General features: G+C 36.2%; 1 protein-coding gene across 2 annotated transcripts in view; it reads right to left on the bottom strand.

Moving 5' to 3' along the window:
- Window positions 1-16,550, bottom strand: part of TSBTYPE2 (tryptophan synthase beta type 2) — a 104,142-nt gene extending 87,592 nt beyond the window's left edge. Inside the window, exon 1 of one of the 2 annotated variants that reach the window (XM_089831543.1) lies at window positions 16,327-16,550. In XM_089831543.1, coding sequence (XP_089687669.1) covers window positions 16,327-16,363 — 37 coding nt within the window. In that variant the 5' untranslated portion in view covers window positions 16,364-16,550. The remainder of the gene's footprint in view (window positions 1-16,326) is intronic. The other variant, XM_089831544.1, reaches the window with a different exon arrangement.
- Window positions 16,551-20,225: the final 3,675 nt, after the last annotated feature.

Genomic DNA, 20,225 nt, shown 5'->3' with positions numbered 1-20,225 from the left:
TCATCAATTCACTAAGAACCAACGATAGTAATTGGGGACAAACACATCCAATTACTTACATAAAAAGCTTGAATACGAGCCCTCATTTTCACATATGCAACCTATTACCCACCCTAAAGTCTCGTGCATGTTGCTTCAAACTTTCAATGACTTTCCCCTTTGATCTGAATTTTGAACTTGAACCTTTAAGTCAATTAAGTTCAAGTTCAAGGTTCACTAGATCTTGGTCTTATCGGGACATTTGGTTTGGATCATTTTGTTTTTCTTTCTTTAAACGTGAACTCTCAACCAATTAAGTTCAAGGTTCAAAATTCACTCTTGGTGTCCATACGTTTGTCTAGGTCTGGTGAGATCAATATCATTAGTCGGATTTCAGCACTTCTTTTGAAATTGAACTTTGAATCAATCATTTGTTCAAGTTCATAATTCATTAATCATGTTCTGCTTCCTCTATGCCAAGTTGATTTCATGCACTAGAATTCCTATAATTATCGGCTTTTGAACTTGAACCATGAACCTCAAAGTGGTTCATGAGTTCATTTCATCAGCCTAAAGTATTTACAAAAGGTGACAAGTGGCAGTACGGAGATTGTAGAAATCTTTCCAAAAGGGTTGAAGTGAAACGTTGTGATAAATGATTGGTACGAAAGGTGGTGTGAAAATTTGCTACGTGTGAGAACAAATATACTCATTAATGATTGAATGCTCTTGTCAAATCGGTACTTGACCTGTTTAAGGTTGTTTTTAATCCGTCTTTCTGTTTCATTATGTTAACTACTAAATGAAGTAGGCATTCATTGCTTCTTGGAGTCGTAAGCGGTCTGCAACATTGATTGTCTACCAGATTGCCTTGCCTTCTTCGCGGTGAGTCCTTTTCTCATTTCCTCGTTGGTTACTATTAGAATTCCTTCTTTAAAAGTGAAATAGCTCTATTAGTCCTTTTTATTTCCATCTGTTCTTACTGGTTTAAAAGGGGTTTGTTTTAGTTGTTTGTCTCCCATACCCACATCTCGCCCAAAGTTACCTAAAGAAAAGCTAACAACTTCCCTTCCCAGTTTCCTACTAAAGCTAAAAGACACTTTCCTAGCTAACAAGGATATTAGCAAACTACTGACTAGAATTTCAAAGCCTAAACCTAGGTCTATCACAAAAAAGATAGCCAAGAGTTGATTGTTGCAGGCTATAGGTTTTCCAGAAGCAGTTCTTTGCCCAGAACTTGTTTTAGAATACAAAAAAGGTATGACACCACCCAAAGGTGTATTAGAACATACCTAGGTGAAGTTCTGGTGTATATAGACAAGGTCACAGTCATGGGTGCCCTAAGGATTCCGGCACATGAGGAATACGAAGCCTAGACTATTGACCTTTCAGATGCCAAGTTCGCATCAAACCCAAGCACATTCAACAATGGCATAGCCAAAAATTGGTTACTCAAGCCAGAGGAAGGAGGTTCCCGCCTTCCACATCCCCTGACAAGAGAACATATGATACATGAAATAAAGGATGTAATTACCCTTCTAAACAAAGTAAAAGGAAACAAATATGCCTTCTACTAGGAAAATTGGATGTATGTCTTTGTTCAAGCTATCTTAAGGGATGGGAAGTGTATTGATTGGGCAGGAATCATAGCAGACCGAATGCATGATGAGCTTTCCCAAGCATCTAGGGTTTTTGGTTTTTACATGACCTTGTAGTTGTTCTATATATTAGCGTGCTGCAAAGAATGGGTCAGACTACCTCATGCTCTACGGGTAAATGATATACCCATGTACAAGTATTTCCCTTACAGAAAGAGAAGAATCAAGGTAATTTCAAAAGGGTGCAAGACACTTTCCTTGCTAAGTTTTTGAACTACAAGGTAAAGAACAAAGGAGATTGACTAAAGAAGCTGCACACCATATCCATCTATGGTAGTTTCTTTACATAGTTCCCCAAATTTACATGCATCTAAGTTGGAGGATATGAAGGAAGGCCCCTTAAGTTGCCCAGATATTGCCTATCATTATGTTCTAATTGAGGTCTGTAAACAAGTAGCAAAAGTTGACAAAAGTTGCAAGGCTAGGAAGGGTTCTAGTTTTGCTTTTCCCATAGAACTTGGTCATTATTGATGCAAAAATATCCAAGATGTCTTTGACCTAGAGCATGAATTAAAAACAATGAATCTAGCAACCTATACCACCCATTCTAGTTTTGATAGCAAGGATTTTGCCCAACCCCTATTTGAGTTGCATCCCTCATTCTCACATGTTCCTCATTTCGAAGATTTATGGGTTGACTATGTAGAGGACTATGAAGTGAGGAAAAGATGGTGGTCTAAACTCACTTTGAAACAGATAAAAGAGTATAAGCTTCATATGAATATAAAGGGTGTGAAAGAAGATAAAATTGAAGAAGTGGTTGATCCTTTCTATATAGCTCAGGTCGAAGCCTTCCCCTTGCCGGAGATAGATTGGGATTCACCCAAGGATGATAATCTGTAGGCCAGAACAGACCCAGTCATTGAAAGAACTAAAAATTGGTTGAAAAAGGAGAAGAAATCTAAGATAGGGATTCAAAACAACGTCTACAAGAAGCGTTCACTAGCTCTAAATCACCCCTGCCCATCCATGGTACTGACAAAGGTGTCACCTTTTCCCTTGCAGGTATTTTGAACCTTGAAGCTGAAGTTGAACCCAAAGTTCAATGTTCAATTCAACCTTCAAGTTCAGCAAAGTGGACCTATTCTCACACTAGGAAAGTAAAAGCCCAAAGAGCTATCGTAGCAGATATTGATACGGATCCAATTTAGGTTGAGACTATGGTTGAGTCTACAATAGGAGCGTACGAAGACATGGATCAAGGTATTCAACAGACAGTGGATATGTCAACGCTCCAAGTTCTATGATCATCAGTGTTACTTCCCCTATTTTAGAAACTCCTTTGTCCAAAGGCACTTCCACTGCACCAAAATTGGTTTGACTTATTAGTAAACAAGAAAAAAAGTATGGTGCTTGTAAATATCTCAGTGGAAGACATGGTTGGGAAATGTTTGGGAAAGATGCCTAAGGCTAAAAAGCCAAAGATAGAAACCATGCTAGGGGTTGATGAGCAGACAGGAGACTAGGTGGTTGATGTATATAAACCTTCTGAAGATAAAACTCTTGATAACATTACACCCTAAGATTACACGGTAGAGAAAAAGGTCCTCGTACCAGCCTCTAGAGCTGCAGATATGAAAATTCGAGATGCAGGACATGCCAGGGTCACCCACTACATCTGGAAGGATTGGAAAGAGAAGAAAGAGCTTAAACAATTCATTCGTCTGCTAGCACAATACATCCATACTTTACAAAATGCTAAAACAAAAATTCAACCCTAAGCCATCTCCATGGTTGATGTGACTTCTCCTACTAACCAGCAATTTATTGATCAATTGAAAAGAGAAAGATCAATTTCTCGGGCATTTGATGAATGGCTTGAATCTCTAGTTTCCTGCAAGATAGGCTACATTGCTCGCTTAGCTGAAACAAGGATAAAAGCCGACCAAATGATGACCAATCTGGAATCAAAGCTTAGAGCTTGGGCCGAAGAGAAGGAAAAATGGGATGAAGTTATAGTTCATATCACTAAAGTCCAAGAATATGGAATGGATAAATTTTTAATAGAGAAACAGAACTCTGGCATAGATGCAGACTTCCTATATGTTTCTAGAACTAACTTGGAGTGGAGAAACATGGTGATTGAACAATGTTTAGATGAATGTTCAGAACTTGTCAAAGAGCTTGATTGTTTGAAGCAAATTCTAGACAACAATGTGAAATGCATCGATGTTGAAATCTTGGTAAACACGGATCAACCTAATAAAAATCTGAAAGAGATTGACGCAGCATGCCAAGATATATTGTTGGCTTTGAAGGACACCAAGGAGGTTTCTGCTGTGAATTTCACCGTCACTGCTTGAGCAAACTCAATGATCATAATCAACAATAATCACCTGGCAATGCAAAATAAAAAGTTGGAATATGCTCGTAGGGTTATCACTATTTGGTAGCTGAGGACAGAACAACTAGGAATCCCACAACAAAAAGATATCGTCGACTTTGAAGTTGCTTACAAAGAATGGAAAGATGCAGGACGCAATGCATCTATTGAAAAAGGATAGCAGGCCAATCTGGTCAATGTTGCAAGTGCTTAGCTTAGAACCAAGGGCTTCGGCCAGTTAGTTTTCCTAGTTAGCTAAGTTTCATTTTGTTCTAAGTTAAATTTTATCAACTCTGTCTGGGGTTAGTTTCATAACTATTTTCGTAAATGCAATGCGGTTATATATTGTAAGACTTTTGATGATTTTGGTATCGATACTTTGGGTAATTCTACTATAAGAACATAAGTTGTTAAGGCGGGTTCTTACTGAACCATTTTTGTGGTGTTATTTAGTTGAATGCAATACTTAGAAATATCAATAAAACTAAATGATAATTGGTTGGTGAACAAGAGATCCAATTTTTCTAGATGGGCGTAAACAATATATAGATTTAACTTCTTCCCAGAAGTAAATGATTTGATTACTCTTCTTAGCAGAACTTGTGGCCTCAAAGAATCTAGTAACTTTGAACCCTGGATGTATAAGTTCATTTTCCAAATTCTTGAGAACAAGGAACTCATCTCTTGGGGAGAGCTTATAAGTACGGAATTGTGTGAACAGTTGATTCATGTGGGCACATCAATGTCATTCTACATGAATTCATACTTGGTATACATTGTTGCATCTACGAGGACGTTCTCAGAACTCTCCACCAAGGAGGATTGATCTCCAGTTCCCATTTGGAATTACTATGACCGGATTACATTGACACAGAGCTTGTATGATTACAGAAGAGTTCAAAATGTGTTGTTTGGACATTTTAGGTGTCTTTTTGACAAAGAAATAGCAATCAAAAGGGTATCGAATGAAGCCTAGGAAAGAATAAATCAGTTCGGATGCATCTTCTTGCAAATTCCAACTTTCACCTACTTGAGGGTTGGTTATTTTCAAGGAGAACCGTACACCTTACCAAGGTATCCTACTGATATGATCATTCTAATGAAGTTAGCCAAGCTCATGGAGGTGCAATCGTATCAACAAAGTCAGCACAGGCTAGGATTTGGCATTACCATTGCTAAACTTCTCCAAATCAGTCAATATACATTCAATTCAGTGTATAAAGCTAAAGCCATGGAAGGAGAACATCAACTCATTACTTTGAAGAAATTCAAAGCAAGGTTTGACTTCGACTACTGAGGACGCATTCAAAGATCAAAAGAGCATTCACACAGGTTCATCACATGGAAGATGTTTGGATTGACTTGCGGACTAAGATAAACATCATGAAGATGGAATATTACAGGCTCATGTTGCAGCAAATCATCAATCTCAACATGGTAGAGATTTCACTAGGCTTCGATATTGATCCAGAGTATCACAATACTCAGTTTGATAAGCTTGCCTTCCTATTCAATGGCAATAAAAGGAAGGAATTTTTGTTTTTAATAGATTCCAATCCATTTTGGCAAATACTAACAAGTGGTTGAAAAGAAAAGGCCTCAAGAGAGTACATCTGAAGCTAGGGATAGATTGCAATAACTTCGGGCCAATTAGAAGGAGATCTTAGATGGACATTAAAAGGAAGGATGGTTCATCCTCTTCAAGGCTAGTTAAAACCTCAAGTTTAAGCTTAAAGGAGGAAAAGGATCAAAACTACATTTACAGTCTTCTCAAGTGCCCATGCAAGTTCAAGGATCGGAGGAAGAATCAAAGAAGAACTTGACGAAGAAGAAGAGGGAGAAATAATCATCATATCTCCCCCACAACCGCCAAACAAGCAAGAGCTACCTACTCAAGAGGAACCTTTCTAGGATGTCGTAGACAATGATGTGGATTCATTCTCCACTGTATCCACATCTACCATTTCCATCTTGGAGGTGAACATGTCGGCACTCCCCATCTCTTCTACATCTCCTCCAATCCTCACAACAAGGCAATGTGAGAACTTGGGAAATGTATTTGATGATTTTCCAACTCTCACAGAAGGTCAAGTTTCATAACTTGATACCTCAATTGCTGACACAGTGCAAGGCAGGAGAATCCCCAAAGGAGATAGATGTCCACACCCCCAGCAAATAACCACATAGCGGAAACACAACAACAAGCAACAATAATGCAAGATCTGATGCCAAATCATAGCTTCTTTATTCATAAAACAACTGATTACATGCAATATGCCTGACTGTAAGGCCTTCCGAGTAAGGGCCAAAAACAAACAACAATTACAATATCAATTCTACAAGATCCAACTTACAATCTCAATCCCAATCTCAACTAGTTCAGATTCACAACTGGATAAGTACACCAAGAAGAATCTACACTTGCATCCTCAGGTCCACCAAGCAAACCTCTGATTTTCTAGCCATAGCCCTAGCTCTTCAAAATTCACATCCTCTTCTCCAAGATGGATCACCTCCTCCTAATCTACCTAAAGACTCTACAAGACCCCCTACTTATACCCAACTAAGCCACAAGTCGGCCCAGTTCATTACAAACTAAATTAAATCCCTCACATTAAATATATGTTAAGCCACAAGTCGGCTACAACACAAATTAAATACCCATACATAAATTAAATGCCAAAAGTCAACTCACAAACAACTCAGCACCAACAGGAACCAAGACCAAGCCGAGTGTCAGCAAAACCATGCTGAGCACCAATAAAACCATAAGCACTGTCGAGCTCGCAGTGCAAACCAAGCACCACAAACCATGTTGAGCTCCAAGACCTTGCCGAGCACCACTGTGCACGCCGAGCTCTCAGAGCATGCCGAGCTCCATAAAGCATGCCAAGCTCCTAGAGCATAAACTATGCCCAACAGTGACCGGGCACCACTTCTTTGGTGACGAGTCCAAAACCACAAACCAGAACTCCTCCAACATGTAGGATTGCAAGAAAGCCTAGGATGCTCCTACATCAGTTGCAGGGTTTGAGATGCTCATGACAGAGTCATCTCAAAGGACACCCATGGTTCCAGCTATGCAAACTAAAGCATGCATTATGGCGACATAAATACAATCAAGACCAATGTCTTTTGTATCCATTGTTCAAGTTTCAATACATAAGGGTTTCAATTTGCCTACATGGTTAGGAAAGATCACCGTAAAAAGGAGGAAAGTTGTACTGCCATGAGATGATTTCTTTGCAAAGAAGAACAAAACTAAGTTATCAAAGGAGGAAAGTTGTATTGTCATGAGATGATTTCCTTGCAAAGAAGAATAAATCTAAGTTATCAAAGGCGAAGGCTATTTCTACAATCGTTGTTGATTCTAAAAAGATCAAATTTGTCAAGATTGTGGAGCCTTTGGTGGATAACCCAGCTGAGGAGTTTAATCGCTCAAATTACAAGTTCACCAAAATTGAAGTTGGTAAACAATCACAGTTGGGGTGTTTACAGGATAACTAAGATGCACTTTCAAATTTGTCAAAAAGTAATCAAGAGCTCTGGGAAAAGAAAATTCAGCTAAAACAGGAGAATGCTCGTCTTGATGAGATCATTCGCCAACAATCCTCACAGCTTGTAGCCATCACATCTCAAATAGCCCAAGTGAATCAAAGAGCTGATGCAAAAAGGCTTGGTTCGAAGAGGTTATCTCAAAAGGGGCCTGATCGATCAAAGATGCACTTAAAGTCCTTGAATCCATCAAAGGTGTTGAAGAAAAACTCCATGACATGATCTCCTCTTTCAATCAAGAGTCCATTTCTCTGAAAGAAGATTTGTGTACATGGAATCAAATAGAAAGGCGTGATTCAGATGTACTAGACACATACAACATATTTCTATCCCTACATATGTTCTCTGAATGTCAAAGACTCATGGGTCGCAAAGCAGACCCAAAGCACTGGTGATGGAAAACCTTTCAGCAAAGTTATAGGGAGCTTTAGAACGCTGTCAGGCAATAGAGATGGAGATCATGAGCGATCTGAAGAAAATGGGAGGTAAGGTCCTTACTAAGGATGATAACTTGTTCACTAAAGAGGAAATAACTACAAATTACACCGATAGAGTCAATGCTGATTTTGATTTTGAAGATTTTGGATCGTGCATGATGAACAAGTTGTTACATACAAGTTTGCGGCAAAGCATTTATGGGATTATCTTGTCGAGAATTACGAAGTTGTAAAAACGGCACATGCAAAATTGCAAATGCAGTCAAAATTGAAGTCATTTCAAAGACAATGAAGATCCATGATCTTCCTATGGTTCATGATTGTATTGCCAAACATAAGGCTTTCCTTGAGAATCTCAAGGGTTGATTCAACTTTCTCTGCCTTTTTCTTTTTAGCTTTTAGAATTTCGTCTTTATAATTGTAGAAGATGAATTGCATGTGTTGCAATTACATATAATTTGATTGCATATCCTTATGACATGTAATCCAATAATTCTTCTCACCTAGTTTTACCAGGTCAAAGTGGTTGAATTGCTCCCACTTTGTACTCCTTTCTTTTACTTCTTTTCCTATAAAAGGAGTGCCCCTCTCATTATAAAAACCATCTTTTATTGTATATAAGAAAGATTTAATAAAATTGTGCAAGCATAACTTTGATTATGTAGTATTGTTTTGAAAAAAAGTGAATACAAAGAAACAATTAGAGCTAGAACTTTGATTGAGAGCAATTGTGATAGTGCAAATCAGAAGCTTTGACTGTAATTTGTGTGTTATCTTTGATTCATGTTATTGTTGTATGTTTAGTAATAGAGCATAACGAGTTAAGAAGCAATCGGAGCCGAAGCTTTGACGAGGAGCGATTGTGGTGATACATAGACTAGAAGCTTTGATTGTAGCTTGTATTTTCGTCTCAATTCACAAAAATAGTTGGAATTCCCTAATTCTAGAAGTCTTTGCACCCCAATGGTAGAGGTTATTCTTATAGAATAGATTAAACCAGGAATTAGAGCCAAACCGATACGCCTTCAACTAGCCTTTGAGTTGGTGTTTCGTATCGATATCGCCGTTTCCAACTATTCGATAGAAGTGTAGCTAGAGTTTTCATGTTGCCCATTACTCACTCCACGGGTAAGTGGATTCTTTCCTAAATGATAAGAGGAAAAAATATTGGTAATACCCTTACAAAATCTCTCAACTTTTTGCCCACCTTGAGTTGATCCAAGGAACAGCAAGAAGGGGGAGCCTTCCCATAAAGGTAGGAGAGACTTTGTCTCATACGTTGTGGCTGGTCGACCTATTTTGCGGTTGAATTTTAACAAAACTATTGGTTGCAAAATATCCACCCAACATAATCAATAAAAGATTGTTCACATTGTAATGGCAGATTGGTCAATTCATTTGTTTTCCACTTCGTTCATTCAAGCGGGAGCCCCCTGTTCATTCCTAAGGAAATTTTTTGCCTTGTAAATTCAAAGGAAATCATAGAAGAGAAACCTATAAGGCACCAAATGCTTCCAAATTCTTCAACAATCCAAGAATTCATTCAACGCTTGATCCATGGGTAATGGCTTGACTGGGAAAGATTGTCCAGGGGAATGGAAAGAAGTTGCACTTACTCACCGCCTTGTGACCATTTCAGCTTTGCCACCTCTATTTTGAATGAGACCCACACATTGGATTGCCTGTTGGGAATAAATTTCGATTATTCAAGAAGATTTTGGTGAAGGAGCATTGGCATGACAAGCAAATGTTGCATGAGAAAAATTCTAGAGGTGTGTCGGGTGCTCAGTTTATACGATCCTTTGTGTCCTAGAAGCAACATGGATTATTCTATGAAGATCAATCAAAATGGTTTGAGAAGGTGAGCGCAAGTTTCCAATTCCAGAGAAATTTTTAAGCTTCTCATGTTCTTTCTAAAAAACCATTAAATCTCTATTGCAAGGAATTTACAGAATGGAGCGGTGCGATTGTTCGAGTGCTACAAGATGATAAGGTTTCGCATTTACCATGTATTTGATGAGAGCCATATGGACCATCTCAAAGCTATCATCTATGAGAACTTAAGTCTTTACATAAAAAAATGAAGAAGAGTTCCATGATAAAGCTCAATGGAGCATCGCTAAGTAAATGGTCATCGACTACCATTTGTTATTCAATGGCGTTGAAAATGGATTCCAGCAATTTATATGTGGTAAGATCATCTTTGGAATATTGAGGTCAATGCCCACTAATTAGGTAAACAAATTATCCTTTCTTCACAGTCTCTTTCAAAATATTGGAAATTCAAGTATTTCTACAAGTTTGTTTTTAAACGACTATGCAGTGTATTACATGTGTTGCTTTAATGCTAGTGTTGTATTAGGTTATCAATTTATTCATTTTGGCCTAGCATTTTGAGAAAATGCTATGATCATTATATATATACTAATACTTGTATGTGTGTGTGCATACTGAGGAATTTTGGCTACAAATAGATAAGTATTCTATGATTATACCTCTTGAGTATAGATAATGAATTTATTCTATTTTATTGGCAATAATGTATGCCTTTAGCACTGATTTCTTTAGGTTGATTTTATGAGTCTTTAAGTAATCTTTCTTGGTTGTAGGATAGAACAGTGGGATGATGAGAGATTATATGCAAAGTCATGTAGACTGTATAGGAATGCAATATGCAGCCATGGGACTGAATTAATGATGCATATCTTCATTAAGAGAGAAGATCATATACAGGAAATGATATTGAGAGGGAGACTTTTCAACTTCAGAGGTAGCATACGTGAGAGAGGAAGATGTCGAATTCTTTGCAAGCTCATGTGATGGTATAAATGCTAAAGCTCTCGATTTGGTCAAATTGGAATCAGCTATCTTATTGTGGTGATTGTTGAAAGAAAATCACTCATTATGATTCATGCTAGAAATGCATTCTTCTCTAAGAGAAGTCTGAGGTGAAAGCCCCCGTTCCACCCTCTACGAGTAGGCATGGTGGAAATGCATTCTTCTTTGGGAGAACTTTGAGATGAAATCCCTCATTCCACCCTTTACGAGTAGGTATGGTGGACCACCCTCTAAGAGTAGGCATAGTTGAAATGCATTCTTCTCTGGGAGAAGTCTAGGGAAAAAGCTCTCATTCCACCCTCTATGAGTAGGTATGGTGGACCACCCTCTGCGAGTAGGCATGTGGAAATGCATTCTTCTCTTGGAGAAGTCTGAGGTGAAATCCCTCATTTCACCCTCTATCAGTAGGTATGGTGGACCACCCTCTACGAGTAGGCATGGTTGAAATGCATTCTTCTCTAAGAGAAGTTTGAGGTACAAGCCTTCGTTCCACCCTTTGCAAGTAGGTATGGTGGACTACCCTCTGCAAGTAGGTATGGTGGACCACCCTCTACGAGTGGACATTGGTGGAGGTCATGGGTGTGACTCCATGACTTTCATTCTATGTGCCTATGAAGTAACGATGGTGAATTATGTTATGCTAAGATAACATGTTTTAATGTATTGACATCTTTGGTCGCAGCTATGTGTGCTTACCATACTAAAGATATCTCTCTTGCTAAGAGGGAGTGTTGAAGATTGTAGCCACAATAGATATCTTCACCTCTGATTTTTCTATATGTTGAAAATGAGATAAACCTATATATTGTGTTTACAGCTGGATAATATATTTAAGATATTTATTTGAGATGATATTATATGAGAGACATCTGCATGTGAAGAGGCATGCATTTGGGAATATGAAAAGACTTGTTTTTAGAAATTGAAGAGACCTTCAACTGTGAAATGAAGAGTCTCTCAATTCTTTATATATATTGTATTCAGTGGAAAGCACTGTATTTATTATGTCAATAAAAGATACATTTTCTAGGGTGGCTAGGATTTTCCCTTCAAGCTGAAGGGTTTTCCCAAGATAAATGTCTTGTGTCTTTTGTTCCTATTTTTTGTTCGTTATTGTTATTTGTCACCATTTATGGGGCAAACATTAACAATTCACACGAATGCAAGATTCATGAAGGCTATTCAAAAGATGTACCAAGTGGACAAAATTTTCCACTCTTACGGGATATCAAGAATAGACCAGAATAGATAGGGAGACAAGAGCACAAAAGAGCCCAAACCTGTGGTGCACTATGTGTGGGCACCATTCTTTGTCAGCCACGCTAACCATTCATATTCTGTCCCAAATTTTAAGTTATTTTTTTGTTGAGAGGCAGTACTCTACTTATAGCTTCATTCAATGCATTAAGATGAACATACTCACCTCTAGGAAGGCAAAGATGCTTGTAGTTGCACATAGCACCTTGTATCTTACTGACAATAACACTCATATAGGAGAGTCTAGTAGCTCTATGTGATGTAGATCTAAAGGAGCTAGCACATATTGACGATGATGCAACAAAAGCAAGGTTGGTATTGGTTTGGAGGAGCTTGACCTCAATTACTCTAGCAGTTCAAGTGATGAGGAGTTTGGCATGGACCTCATGAATAATTAAAAGGGATTCAGCCATTGGAAATTGTATTTGAATTTTGAATGTAATCATCGTTTTGAATTTGATACATAGATATTTCGTATTTGCCTTTAAACTATGCACTACAATATGCTTACTATTTCAAAGTTTCATTTTGATATCCTTTATACATGTTTTGTGACTAGTTTATCAAGAACTATATATATTTGAATTGCTATGCGCAAATATAGGCCCTCGGTTGCACCATCCCTGATCCTGTCATTCTGAAACTCTGAAACTATGCATTATTGCACACATGCAGGACATGTAAGTGATTTAAGTAGCAAAAGCAATAAAAAAGCAGCACTATACAGTAAAAACGGAGATGTTAAGTGGAAACATATAGTACGATACATCTGTGGTGTTTTAAAGCAAGATTAGCACAAAAGCTAAATTGAGTGCCTAGAATACTGGGGGACTAATTAGGTCAAAACTTAAGTAGCGTGAAGGAAAAAGAGAGGGGCCCATATGTGTTTTAAGTGGTGCCAACAGCTGAAATACACAACATATATTGCACTGTCCTTGTTAAGAGATGTTGTTGATTGAGATGTTAGGTGGCAACATCCATTACAGTGCATCTGATACTGGGACTGTTCTTGTCATGAGATATGCTATTGACTGAGTTTTTAAGTGGCAACATTCATTATAGTGCATCTGATGTGTTTTAACTTTTAGGGCAATTTGAGTGGCATAAACAGCTGAATTGAGTGTCTAGACTGTTCTGGACGAATTAGGTCAAAGTTAAAGTATAATGAAGGACAAATAGAGGGATCGTAGGTGTCTTTAAGTCGTGTCAAGAGTTGAAAAACATACCAGACATGCATTGGACTGTTCTTGTCATGTGTTGTGTGGCTAACATAGTTGAGAAGCACACTAGTACAGTTTATGGCAGGTGTTTCAGTAGCAAGAATGTTGTAGATGTGCACTTTGAACAGTTTTGTGACAAATTTAAGTGGCTTGGCTCTTCAAAGAGTGTGCGTAAAGTTTCCTGCTTCCATAAACAGCAAAAGCAGTACTTCCAGTCACTTATACCAACAGTTCATGTTTGCATGATGGTAGCTTGTACAACTTCACAACAGCCTGGAATCCCAGCACTTTACAATTAGCCGCAAAAGTATTTTAAAAAATATGAATTTTCAGACAAATTTCATAATTGTTGCCGAGTATTTTCAGTTATAGTTAGGCTGATATGAAGATCTGTACTGTAAAATTGATGCGGTCACGCAGGCTTTTATTTGTACTGTAAATATGAGGTCAGCGCCTAAGGTTTCAATTGTAGCTCTTAGTTTTTCTAGCTAAGTTTCTATCAATTTGTGGTGCCACTAGGGTTTCATTTGTATGGTTTGATTTAGAGTAAAACCCTAGTGTTTTGAGGCAATCTTCAGCCTTCGATTTTGATTTTTTCAGTTTTCTCAAACCCCTAGGCAGTAAATGTCATTTCACTAATTGGAATAAACAGCTGGGGTTAGTGAAATCGTCCACAACAAGATTTCCAGTTTAATTTGCATTGTTACCATGAATAGCATCAAATTTGAATCACCAAGATTGTTTGGTTAGTCTTCTAGTGATCAGCGTTTCAGAACTCTCCAAAAGACTAACTTGTTTCTGAGCAAGGGTTACATTAAAATCACAAAATATGTTCCTGTATCAAATTACTATTTTTATCACAGCTATTTTTGGTAATCATTTTTCTGATGGGTCTGCTTTTGGATTTATGAGAGCTAAGGCCCATTTTTAGGCTGTTTTAGTCAGCTTTTTATTTTATTCTATTATTAACTTAGTTTTTACTTTCAAGTTCCTTCTTTCCTACTTTTCAGAAAAATCAAGCATTTGTGCTTTAAAACATTGTTTTTTCGGTAGAAATCAACCATTATCCTGAATCTCAAAAATTGGATATTTTGAAGCCTTATGCATAAGTTCTTTGATCACAAGAATTCATGATGATAGTGATGCTATGCTTATGCTACTGAAATATTATTCAAATTGTTATCCAGATCCTTTGCTCATTTTATTATGTTGTTAGTTCACCAATCAAGTTCAAACTGGATAGTTGCGTCAAGGTTTGTATTGAAGCTATCAACTGATATCGATTGTGGCTTGGCAGGAATTTAACAATTTACTTATTGTAATCACATGTTTCTCTGCATTGAGGTAGTTACCCTTTTCAAACCCTATGTGCATCAGATTGCTAGCTTCTGTTTTAGCCAGTACAAAGGTTTTATTGTCATGTTTAGAGACTACCAAAGAGAACCCATAATATCTACAGTTGTTCCTTCTGTCCACAATGTACTCATCTAGAAAGATTTAGCTTACCTAGATTTCGTATGGCTCATCCTACCATTATCTCGCAATTATTTGTCGGTATCCAGCTCTTATGTTAGTTTAGTTTAATTTGGAAAAATATGAATATATTTGTTCTTATTGACATATTTTATATGTATTCAGATCAGGGTTAAATTAGACTGATATATTGAAAGAAGAAACCTCATCGATAGTTATCTTGTTTATTGCACACTATTATTCCAAGGTTCTCAAATTTAATATTTTAAGAGGGTTAATACTACAGCAGTAAATTTGATATTTCATAATGGTTGTTCTACTTTAATTTCCTGCACGGGATTTATAGTGGTAGTATTCTTATTATCAGTTAAGCGTAGGATAAGGGCCCCCTCCTTTTTTAATAATTTCAAAATTGAACAATAGACCAACAAACTTGGGTAGCTTGGATCCTGCAGAAATTCTAGTGCTGATGAACATATCTCGAATTGCTGCACAAGATGCTGGAGACTAGCATAATGCCAAGTTGCCATTGAAGACGCCAGAAGCAGCAGAAGTGACTGCAAGCGGACGATAAAAAGAAATCATGAGTTTACAGAAGACATAAAGAGCTGGAAGTGACTCAGAAGAAGCTAACGAAGAAACTAAGATGATGTAGAAGATGCTCGTCGTTTTAGTTGCTGTAAGTAATTCGTACGAGGCTAGCAAAAATGAAAAGAACAAGGCCCTCAAGATTGTTTAGCAGAATGCTTTCTCCTACTTCTAATGAGGAAGCAATACATAGTCCGCTACGTGCCTTCAACTAAACCACCGACTTTGGATCGTAATTATCCTGCTTATGCTTCTCTCCTTTCGCCGGCAGAATTCATTGTCAGCGGAGCCCGGTTCTCCCAACTATTGCTCGACAGTTGACGTGGATCGTTGTACGTACAGGATGGTTTATTAAGGCAGGAACTCTTAAAAGTCATCGAGAAACATTAGTTATAACAAAGACAGTCACCTTTGGTAACTTGATGAAGGCTTAGAAAGTTACCCAGGCTGAAGCTGGTTGGCTTGAGTTTTAATATTTTAATTCTATAGATTCTAGATTTCTTCATATCAATACAAAGGTTGCGATTCCCGATCATTGTTGCGATTACTTAGGGAATGAAGCTTCTTTGGTTGGAACGCTGTAGATTTTCCGGTGCATCTTTAATAGAGGCAAGCATCTATCAATATTTCCCCTGTTCTTGTTGCTCCAGTATTTCCCCTGTTTAACAATTTCCACTATTAGAAAGTATTCACTACGAATCGTGTAGCTCTTACATTTCACCTTATTCTGACGTCAAGGGTATTTTATTGTGTGTCCCATTAATGGTTAAGATCTCTCAAACAGTGGACTGCTGAGAAAAAATCCTAAACATAGGAAAGCACAGATATCCGATATAGTCATCACCCTAATAAGATAGAAACCTCCGTTGTTGCTAGTGCCACTGAGAAGATTCGGCACAGTCAAACGCAGTTGGACATAAAAGATCTATATAGAGATTTAACAAAATAACAATATCCAGCGTTACCAGTGAAGAATAGAACAAGGGATTGATGCTTACTGTAGGCGTCGAAAAATGAAACCTGAGACAAAGCCATGAATGCCAAGGTTGTGTGATTCACATCCCTTGCTCAACACTTCAACTGTACCGTCGGATACTCCTCTAACTAGTTGTTCAGATGGGTTGACCTGAACTGCCGAGTTGAATTATTTTATAATGGGGAGAGTGATCCTAACTTGCGGTTTTAGCGTGAGAGAAATAATACGGAAGGGAAGTGCAGGGGTGAAAAGGAAGTTAGCATATTTAGTATTATATTTGAAAGATTTAATATTATGATAATAGAATCTAATTAGCCAAAAAAAGTAAACTACTTTTATAAAATTATATATTATTCAAAAAGTAAACTACTTTTATAAAATTATATATATGAATAATAGTTGTATTTTTTTAATAAAAATCTGTTAAAGTAATTATTTTCAATAATCTTCTTATAGCTTGAAATAAGTAAATTTTGGTTGGAATTAATCAAGTTTTTCATTGACATGAAGCAATCTTAGAAAATTAAATACTTTTACATTTTATAAAAATACAATCTTATAAAAATCGAAATGTTTAGTCTATGTATGACTATATTTATTTTTTTGTCTAAATTACACGAAAACTTATCTCTTTTGAACAAATTATGTTAAGCCTTCTCTAAAATTTATTAACACATTCCATCTCCATAAAGCAATCTTAATATGACTAACTTTTAGATTCAACAAAATAGAATTTGATACATGACTAATCTTATTTAACCTTTCTATAACTATATTTATTTTTGTTTTATAAAATTTATCAGTAAATTCCATGTCATCCTTTATTTTGTGTTCTCTATCTTTTTCTAAGTAGATATCAATCTCTTTGTTAAAGTTTTTTTTTTTTCAACCAATATGGTGGAAATTTCAAATTATTCTTAATTTTTTACACAGCTTATTGTAGTTGATGGTAGGCTAGTATTTTTGCATTCACTTGAACAATAAAAGTGAATTAGTTTAAATCAACCAATGAAAATGAACTATTATTTTATTTGGTGTTATAAAACCCCTTTTTGTAGAGGCTTCCTCCATTTTCATTAAATTCCCTGTTTTACCACATGATTATTAATATACTTTTCTAACATGTTTTTTCTTTTACATAAATTTCAATATTACAATTTGTAAATTGAATGAATAAGAAAGAATTATATTATTAAAAAAAAAAAAAAAAATTCAAGAAAAAAAAATTATTATACAAGAATGCATAAATTATACAATGTTAAATCTAGAGAATGATTGTTTAGAACCTTCTTCACTAACTTAATATTTTAAAATTAAATTAAATAATTCGGTAAACTATTTGTAATGTATATTTTATCCATAATTATTTATATCTAATAAAATATTTAAATTATTTTGTACATAAGATACTTAGAATTTATTTTAATTGAAATTAAAATTTGTAAATTCTTATATTTATTTTAACCAATATTCAAATTTTGTATATCTTTTGATGCCAATTTAATTTTTTTTCCAATTTATAATATTTTAGTAAAACTATTAAATTTATTACAGTTAATTATAAAATTTAATAGTTTTCCTTTGCTCTGCAAAATGGCGAAAAAGACAAACTTGCAGAAACACTTCAAATCTTTTGCTCAATTCCACTAGCATATTAGCATCAGAAGAAGGAATTCAATCCATTAATCACCAACAAAAAATTCGAAGCTCTCACCTCTCAGAATGGCAACAGCTAGTGCGAACCCAAAACAGGGATGGATAGTTTCGAAAACCTAATACAACAGCATGCAAAATGAAATGTGGTAATTATTGAGAGCCAAAATAACAGAGGCGAGGAAGGATGGCAGATTGCACAAAATAGGAAAAAACATCAAAGATGGCTACAACAGGGCAAAGATGGCATAGCATCAAGACTACAAATTCAAAAAGAGTTTTTCAACAAAACAAAGTATGTTACTCTGGCAAATCAAAACCCTAGCCCAAGAAAGCAATTCCAGACTAGTCACTCAAATTGGCCTAAAGCAATTTCAAAGAACAACAAAATACCTTTAGGCCCTACTCTGATAAGTCTATGGCAGCCATCTAAAGCCCATAACACACAAATAAACAGTTGCAAAATTATCCCATGGAAGGAAACATTCCCCCCAGCAAAGGAGGTTTACATTCTACCGCATCGGAAGAAATATCAAGAAGCAACTAATCAAAGAGAGGCAAGAAACCCTAATCTGAGGTTTTCAACCAAGAACAAAAGCAATGATGAAATAATCATAAGCAATTCACATAGTGAAGGAAGATGGATGGAATGCACAACGAAGGGCATCTATATGTACTAGAATGGACCACCAAAATACATAAACAAGCTGGTACGTATCATATCCAAGAAATGGGGTGACAAGGTAAGTAACATAATCTCTTTTACAAACAAACATTGGTCCATTCATTGTCAAAACTCAAAGACTAAAGCTGAAATTTTAAGTACTAATAATTACTTCTATAAGGGACATCACATTAATTTTACAACATGGCATCCAAATTTCAACAAAAATTACATTAAAAATATTAAAACAGTCAAATGGATGGAATGCTTAGACATAACATCAAACTAATGGAGGACAATATCATTAAGAGAATAGGAAAATCTTTGGGATCTTTTATAGGACTCGAAGATAGCAAAATTAAACCAATAAAATCAGGGTTCTAGTAAAATCATATCTAAGCAATATAGTAAGTAGGAAAATTATAACCAACAGATCCATCTATAACTTATCATTCAAAGAATACTCAGGAGAAATAGACAAAATTAAGGATCCAAACTTAACTAAAATGCATCTCAAGAACAACCTTAAAGAAAACATAAAAGCAAAGGAAAGTGTAGGCATGGTAAAAGGAAGGAATACAAAAGAAGTTGTAATAACAAAGGACAACAAAGGAAGTCAAAGAGCAACAGAAAAGGTTAAAAACTCAAACAAAAGAAATCCAGAGAAAAAAGAAGAATCCCTACAAGAGAATCTGGAAAAAGAAGGAATGAAGGAAAATGATTGGATGACAAACATAAACTATCAGCACTCACTAGATAAATTTAAAAGATGCAAGGACTGGCAAATGGAAAGAGAGATAGTAGAAGAAATGGAACTCAATATTAAAAAAGTAAACAAGCTATTTCATGAGATCCTTCTACTACATAATGATTTGATAGATCAAAGCATATTGGGAGAAGCTGTTCACAAAGAACACAAAGGTAAAAGGATACAAATATCATAAATAGAGGAAACATCAAAAAATAGAAACAACCAGATTGAAGTCTAGAAGAAGAACTATCAAAAGTCTTAGTTGAAAAAGCATAAATTGAACAGATGGAACAAAGAAACAATAAAGAAGAAGATCCTGCAAAAGACAACATTCAAGAAAAAGCCCATCAATCAAGGACCTCAGAACAAGAGGCAAACATCCCTCTAGCAGACTCAGCTCAATGGAGCAACATCGCTATTAGAAAGAATGCAAAAAAGAAGAGTTACAAATTATGGCAAACACCTAGCAATGGCACAAACATGTTTTCCCCAATCAAAGAAGTAAAAAAATCAGCATCAGGAATAAGGATAACAACCCCAGAACCAACAAACACACAAAATGAAGAGCAAACCATATGGAACGACTTAGGGGATAGCCCTAACAAAGGCAGAAGAAGCAAAGTGTTAAAATTAATAGGAAAAGAAATGCTTATTAAAGCGTAAATGCTTATTAAAGCGTAATCTCACTTTATTTGATTCAGACACTACATTAATACAAGAGACAAAAATTAAACAAGGAAGAAGGAATAAAGTTAAGTCAAAAACTAGGAAAGTGGAAATCAGAATTTAAACAGTCACAGGGAGCCTTACGTGGACTCAGAATCATATGGAATTCTCAGCAAGTTAATATAGA

This window comes from Cupressus sempervirens, chromosome 5, assembly GCF_028749045.1.
Source record: "Cupressus sempervirens isolate cs-2001-9-10 chromosome 5, ASM2874904v1, whole genome shotgun sequence".
NCBI classification, from domain to species: domain Eukaryota; kingdom Viridiplantae; phylum Streptophyta; class Pinopsida; order Cupressales; family Cupressaceae; genus Cupressus; species Cupressus sempervirens.
Note: the sequence above shows the minus strand (reverse complement) of the source record. Positions and strands in the feature narration are given on the sequence as shown.